Raw genomic sequence first — 7,743 nt, 5'->3', positions numbered from 1 at the left:
CCGGTGTTGGTGCCGATGCCAGGGCTGGTACCGGTGTTGATGCCGGTGCCGGTGCTGGTACCGGTGTTGATGCCGCTGCCGGTGCCGGTGCCGGTGCCGGTGCCGGTGCCGCCGCCGCGCTCCCACCGCCCGGGCCGGGCTCTCCCGGCAGCGCCGCCCGCGGGCGGGGCGGGATCGGCGGCGGGGCGGCCGCGCTCCGTGTGCGGGGCGGGGCGGCTGGAGCACCTCCGCGGGAGCGGCTGCGGAGCAGGCAGGTGCCTCCGGCCCCGAGTCCGGCCACCCCCGCGGGCTGCCGGCATCCCACGCCGCGCGGAGGCGGCAGGCGCGGCGGCGGCTCCGCCACCACCACCTGTGGCGGCGGGATGGCGGAGCTCGACATCAGCGCGGAGGCAGTGCTGGGCTTCCTGAGGGAGCGCGGCGGGCGGGTGCGCAACGCCGAGCTGGTGAGCGCCTTCCGGCCGCTGCTGGAGGCCGCCGGGGCCGGGGCCGATGCCGGGGAGGCGGAGGGGCGGGCGGCGCGGCGGGAGCGGTTCAAGGCGGCGGTGAACGCCGTGGCCACGGTGAAGGAGATCGACGGCGTCAAGTTCGTGGTGCTGAAGCGGCAGCTCCGCGCTGCCCCGCCGGCGGGGGGCGATGCCGGCGGCCCCGTCCCGGTTCCCGTCCCCGACCCGGCTCCCGTCCCCGCCCCGGACCCCGCCGGGACGCCCCCCGAGGAGCCGCCGGGGCCGCGGGCCGTGGCCGAGCTGCGGGGCCTGTTCCAGGGCGGCGGCGGCGGGGTGCCCCTGCCCGGGGCCGCGGCGGGGGCCCGGCGGGAGCCGCCGCCCAAGCCCTGCATGCTGCCCGTGCGCTGCGTGCCGGCCCCCGCCGCCCCGGCGCCGCCCGAGCAGGCGGCCGGCCCGCTGTCCCCCCCGCCGCCGGACGAGGAGCCCGGGTCCCGCTCGCCCGGGCTGCGCAGGGGGCCCAAGAACCACCGGGCCAGCGAGGAGACCGTGGTGCCCCTGGAGCAGGCGGAGCACCAGTGGCTGGTGCTGGCCGCCGACGGGCAGTGGACGCAGCAGCTCCACGGGCTGCTGCTGGGCGACGCCAGCCTGGCGGCTCGCAGGGACTTCATCTCCGGCTTCACCGCCCTGCACTGGGCCGCCAAGAGCGGCAACTGCGACATGGTGACCAACATCATCCGAGCGGCCGAGAAGGGCGGGTCCCGCGTCAACGTGGATGCCCGGTCGCACGGTGGCTACACGGCGCTGCACCTGGCTGCTATTCACGGCCAGGAGAAGATCATCACCATGCTCGTCTACAGCTACCATGCCAAGACTGACCTGAGGGACTACAGTGGGAAGAAGCCGCACCAGTACTTAAAGGAAGGGACGTCTCTTACGATCAGGCGTTTGCTGGGGGACCCCAGCCTTTCCCAAAACATGGAACACTCCGTGCCCATCAAGAAGTCTACAAAGCTTGCGGCTTCAATCTTGAGCTCCACTAGCACTTTCCTGGGAGTCATATCCGATGATATGGCTTTCTATGATCTCACCAAAGGTTTAAGGAAGCCCTCAACTTTAAACAAGCTTCTGACTGCCAGTACGGGCCCGAGGAGGAAGCCAAAGATCAGAGGGGGCTTCCCTTCATATTCCTCACTCTCTGAGGTGGCGGAGGAGGAGGAAGAGGTGGTTGTGAAACGCAGACCTGTTTCTGAGCTGTTCTTTGGCCACTAACCTCTGCCTTACTGTGATCAAATGGTTTAATAGCATGGCTGCTGTCTCAGCTTTCTCTTGCAGAAGCATTTTGGATTTTTTTTTCTCTCTGTCTCTGTATTTTTGGATGTTTAACTGAATCAGTGATTGGGTCTACATCCAAAGCCCACAGCATGAAACGCAGCTCCAGGTGCCCGTGGAAAGGGAGCTGCCGGGAAGTGCTATCCATGCTGTGCGTACCATTGTGCTGATCTGGTGGTGGAGACCACAACCTTTATACTTAATGTTGACAAGCTAAAACAGCTTATGTGTGTGTGGACAGGTCAAAATGCCTGAGGTGCAGCCTTCTTGATCTGTGTTCAGCTGGAGAGCAGAAGCAAGATGAAGGATTGCATATTTTACACTGTGAACAGCAAGTTGGTAGCTGGCTACTTTAACGAGGCTTGTTATCTAACAGGGTTAAATTATCAGAGGAAAGACGCATAGTTTTCTATGATGTTTCTGATTATTTTGGTAATAGAAGAAGGATATTTCTATTTACAAAAATTGTGTACTTTTTCAAAACAAAGTTTCTCACTTTGAGAGCGTCTCACTCAGAATTTCACATCAGAAATACTAACATAACAATCTCAATTGTTGCCTGATGCATTTTATTAGATAAATTATTTTAAAAGATAGACCCTGACCTTCAGCACTCAAGTCACCATGACTTGTCTACCTCAGTTTGAAGGCTTGGCTAGTGGTTTAAGATTTTCTCTGTCCCTGAAAGACTTGTTGACCAGGTGGTACTTACCACACGTCTTGATGATACTGTGAACATTTAAACTTCACTGTTGTTCAATCAACTTAAACTGAATAAAGAACCTTATTGATAGTGAAAAATTGAACTGAAAAACTGAGAATTGGATCTGTCAGAGTTTCTGAGTAGCCAACTGGAAACAAAGTTAGCCTTGTATGTCTGATTCTTTTTGTTTAAAACTTGGCCCATTTTGACCTATTTACAATAAATATTTATAAACATGGGGCTTTATGTTATGTTAGGTGTTTCAAGATAGAACCTCTGCATGACCTCTTGAAGCAGTGTTTATCTCAACAACCTGAATCATTGACCTAAAAGGAACTCTTCTTCTTTTATATGATAAACATAATTGTTCTATATATAGAACCGCACATAGCTCAAAAAGCATGCTAACTGCATGTTAGGTTTGCAGTAAGATTATTATTATTTTAATTACTTCTTGGTTACAGTTAATGCAAAGAGGCAGAGCTATGAACAGAATCTGATTAACTTCTGGAGCAAGTCTGCTAAACCAGCACGTTTTCTCTAAAGCTGTGGTAGAAACCTGTATCATTGAGAGGTGCTGAAGGTGAGAGCAATGCTGCACTGACTCTGTTTGGGTTTCTGCATTGAAACACTAGTTTGCATTCTTTGCCTTTCCTTCCAGGTCAGTGACTTCAGGAATGTTTGTTTTTTTCTGCCATGCATTAAACCTAGTACTTGTAATTGGTTCTAATTGGCTTGTCCTAAACACTCACAAGGAATGCTGTAGGACTGAAGATGGAGGCACTGCCCTCTTTACTTCAGAACACTCTCCCTGAAGTTCCTGGAGTTGGTGACATTCGTTGGGAGTGTGATCAGAGGTTGCAGGCAGGTCTGATGCACCTGTTCTAGGAAGAGACTGGATTATTCTGCACTGGTCTGCTTGTGGATTGAACTAATTAAGTTGTTAAGCAGAGGTTAATGATCAAGCAGCTCATGACTTCTATATCTGGAGTAGGGTTTAAAAAAAATAAAATCCAATTTGCTCTCTAGCTGTTGGTAACCATTGACCAGCGTGGTCCTTTGAAGCCATGATTTGTGCTGCAGTCTGTCAGCTTGCAGAGTTCTGGGAAAAACAGGGCTCTGTTCTAAAGTGTATTCCCAAGTGTATGGACATAGAACTTTTTTTTTTTTCCTCCCCTGAAACCACAGAAGTGTGTGTGTATTCATGTTACCTCTGAGGCACTGACACTGCCTGGTGAAAGTGTTCTGTTTCTGTGGGAATTGCAAACACTCCAGTTTGACTTGGCCTATTGAGAAGTTTGTTCAATAATTATGAGTATAGGCTTGATACCTGATCAGACAACATTGCTGAACTTTAGTGCTAATTCAGAGTCAAGCCTGCATGAGCCAGAGGCAGGGTTCAAGGATGGAGTGTTTTGTGTTTAAAAACCCCACCTGACTAATCTGGAGAGCATGCTTGTGATTTCACCCCGGGAAAGCAGGGAGGTTTCATTGCTTCTCTATTGTTCTGTCAAAGAAGTCACAGTTGAGATAAGACTTCATTACAACACATATCACTAAGAAAATTCTGCATTACTCCTTCCTCAGAGGCATCTAAGTGATTAGCTGGTTTGATAGAAAAATGGCCAGCAGCAAGAGCCCTCTTCCAGCATTCCCCAGGGAGTGCACAAACCTGCAAGAGCCCTCTTCCAGCATTCCCCAGGGAGTGCTGGAGGCTTGGCAGGGGGGTGGTGTCACAGAGGTGCTCCCAAGACCAGGTGCTGTGGGTGGGGTAGGTCAGGCCAGGCTCTGCCATCAGGTTTGTGCAGTGACTCAGCTCATTCCTCCTCCTTGTACAGCCCATGAAGGAAAAGATGGCATTTAGGGAGGCTGGGATGAGTACACCACGTGCTGTGCAGACAAGTCCTGAAAGGTATTGAGAACACACTGCTGTCATCCTACAGGTACATGTAGTGCCTTCAGTTTGAAGTTAAACCAGTCTGTCAGCATGGCTGTGGTTTGGGTTCCAATGTCACCCTTTAAACTGTGGGAAGGGACACTGTAGGACAATGAGTGATCATGAGAGTGTTTTTCTGCAAAAGGCTAAAGCAGGACTGTTTTATGAACCCCTCAGCTTGACTGATTCTCCCTAATTCTCATTTTCAAGCCCAAATCTGGCTGAATGCAGTAGGATTTTCACCTGAATGAATGACAGCTATGAAGTTTGGCTAGGATGTTTTCACAGGAACAGCTGAGAGGAGGACTGGGTTCCCTCAACACACTGGGCTGTGCCATGGGCTGGGCACAAAGCCTTTGAATCCTTGGCCCAGCCCAGAGCTGGGAGCTGCCCAAGGCACCATCAAAGCTAAGAGGAGGAAAGGTAAAAACCAAAAAAACCTGAGGGCTCCCTGGCTCTGCTCCTGCCCCCTGGAGAGGGCTTAGTGGTGGGGAAGGCTGGAGATGGAAGGCACAGATCAGGCACAGGGGCAGGACTCAGCAGCTTGGTTGTATTTTGCCTTGGTTATTTCCTGCTATAAAATGTAGATAATCACCTTGGTCACTTCTTTAAAGTACACAGTCAGTACTGATATGCAAATTGAAATCAAGATAATGTTTTTAGGCCTGTAGGCAGCATGAGCAGTGTCATTCCCCCACCCTCTGAATGTGCATTCAGTCGAGCGCCTACAGAAATGAAAACTAGCTCAGATTTTAGTTCAGCAGCACTAGGGATCAGGAAAGCTACTGTTTCCCTGACCCTGGCTCAGTCTGCCTGCTAAGGATAACTTGGTTTGTCTGTTCCTTGGCACATTTTGTTCTGAGGAGTACCAGCTCAAAAACCTGCTCTGAAGAGCTCTGCAAACAAACCTCAAACCACAATTCTGCACAAAGGGACAGACTTTGTCCTCCCGGATGTGGCTGTTTGAGCAGTGCGAGGCAGTGTGGTTGTGGTCAGGCTCACAGAGATTTTTAGCTGTGTCCATTCTGTTGTGAGTGCTGCACAGAAACATGGACTACGAAAACCCAGGAAACCCTATTCCTGCACTGCACAGGGGTCTTAATGAGATTTCAGCTTCGTCACAAACCCACGGTCCAGTGAAAGAGTCACAGTAAGTCTCAAAGACCAATGGGAGCTGCAGCCACCAACTGGAGGTAGAGGAAGCATTGCTAGACAGTCACCTGATTCCTCATTGCTCATCTCTGGCTCCCTCTCTTCATGTTTCCACCATGACCTACATTTCTTGGATGTACTTGCCTCTCGATTTGCATATTAATCTGAATAAAATAGCAGCACGGCAGTTTTCACCCTTTCCAGTTGTTTGAACTTTTGTGGGACTCCCCAAATTAAGAGGTTTTTAACAGGGACTTGGCCAGCATGTAGCATGGGCACAGACAGTGTGGCGTTTGTTTGCTGAAGGGGGAGAGCAGGGGCAGAGCAGGACAGCACAGATCAAAACCCTGCATCCTAATGAAGAATATTTCTATTCCAGTTTCAAGGTTTATTTTAGTAATTTAGAAGACAAAGCAATTCATTAAGCACATTGAGCCTTTATACTGTGTGTGTAACCTGAAGCCATGCAAAATAGATCCACACTGTTAATATTAACACAGCTTTAGTACATCTTCTTCCCTTTCTTTGAAGAGAAAATAGAGAAGTGCACAATAAAAATTATGCTGGCAGTGTTCAGCTTTCCCTTTCTTGGTAGAACTTCTGCTCTATGTTTGTCCTAGGTAGGGCATTATTTTTGTTCACCTGAAAGCACGAGTTCTTAGCCAAACCCAAACCACCATTTCCCAAGAGGAAAATAATCCATCCCCATCCCTTGAGACCCTCCGGACAAGAAGAGAGACTCCAGCTGAGAAGCACAGCAAGCACTGTGGAGTCACAGCTGACACAAAGCAAACAGCTTTCATTTCCACGGAATAGAACCTGATAGCCAAATGCACAAGCCCTTGATGGGAGGTGATGGTATTGGGATGCCAGGCCTTCCCTGGTGTCCTCACCCAGGGCTCCTGCATGAGGCAGAAAGTCACACCAGTAATATTCACCAATATGGTGACAATAACAAACTGCAGTGGTACAGACAGACTTTCTCACCATGATTTTTGTGTTGTACTTTCTTCCACCACTCCCCAGTGGTAGTTTTCCCCTTCGCAACAAAGATGTGCAGCTTCACTCCAGGCTGGGATCAGCTCCAGAGCAGACCTCTCCAAGCAGCCACTGTGACATCAGGTGACACTGACCCTGTGCTCAGCAGGGAGCAGCTGAAACCCAGAAAGGGGTTCTGCAGGCACCATCCATTCCATCAGGAGCTGTCACAGGGGTCTCTGGAGAGATTGTTTCACAAGTGGTTCCCTTTTGAGGTAGTTTGGGATGTTCTTACTCTTCCACCATGGGCTGAGCCCATTAGAAAGGCCTCTGGGTCTTTATTCACATTTTTAGAAATGTCTCTTGTTCTCTAAATCAAGACTATCAATGCAGCCCATATTGTCTCTCTGTGGATTTATCTGAGATGACTCAGCTTCAAGGCTAATGTGGTATTTTAGAGTCTCTGATAACCTTTAATGCCTCTCTTCATTTCGCAGTGAAATTCAAGTGCTGCTTCTTGAGAGCCTTTTGTGAACCGCACGGTTCCTACAGGCTGATTATTCCTTAATGTCTATGTGGGCTCCCTCCAGGCACAGACCGCTAGTTTTGCAATGCTGCTGTGAGTTTATTTTTAAAAAAATTATTCAGATGGTTGCCATGAATTCTCAAAGCAGAGAGAACATCCTTCTACTTATTAAATACAGCTCTCACAAGCACCAAATAGATCTTTTTGCAGAGTACATTTGCATTAACTCCTGCGGCTCTCTGTTCCTTAATTAGTTCCACACGCAGAAGTCCCCCAGCATAACGCCCCAGCGAAGAAAGTGAGGCTAGGGTTTAAAACAAAATAATGAAAATCCCTCATTTTAGTGTGCAAAAGGCTGAGACAGCAGCTCCTGGTCCAGCAGCGACTCCCACACATTGACGTGGATGTTAAATGAAGTTCTAAAGGAGTTACTGTGTCTGAAATCCCTGCCTTGCTGCCAGGACGCTGCTGTCAGCCGGGCAGGGTGCGCTGCTGTCAGCCGGGCCAGGCTCCTGCTGTGCCCAGGGCAATTCCAGCCACTTCTCAGCCAAAGTCAGCCCTTCTCCGCCCAGCACGACAGAATATTGCGGTCCCCCCACGCCACCCGTGTGTGGGCGGCCAAGCAGAGATGGTTCCTGGAATCCCACCAGCCTCCCACCCCGGCACACCACGGGGA

General features: G+C 50.9%; 1 protein-coding gene across 1 annotated transcript; it reads left to right on the top strand.

Moving 5' to 3' along the window:
* Nucleotides 1–215: 215 nt before the first annotated feature.
* SOWAHA (sosondowah ankyrin repeat domain family member A) lies at nt 216–3,503 on the top strand. Its single transcript, XM_030284289.4, has one exon. It carries the CDS (start codon nt 363–365, stop codon nt 1,710–1,712), a length of 1,350 nt encoding a protein of 449 aa, XP_030140149.4. The 5' UTR covers nt 216–362; the 3' UTR covers nt 1,713–3,503.
* The last annotated feature ends 4,240 nt before the right edge of the window (nt 3,504–7,743 follow it).

This window comes from Taeniopygia guttata, chromosome 13 (assembly GCF_048771995.1).
Source record: "Taeniopygia guttata chromosome 13, bTaeGut7.mat, whole genome shotgun sequence".
Taxonomy (NCBI): Eukaryota; Metazoa; Chordata; class Aves; order Passeriformes; family Estrildidae; genus Taeniopygia; species Taeniopygia guttata.
This window is presented reverse-complemented; position numbering and strand designations above follow the sequence as displayed.

What these genes read in the sequence shown, in the direction of transcription:
- SOWAHA (XM_030284289.4), top strand. Translation starts at nt 363, where the DNA reads ATGGCGGAGCTCGACATCAGCGCGGAGGCAGTGCTGGGCTTCCTGAGG.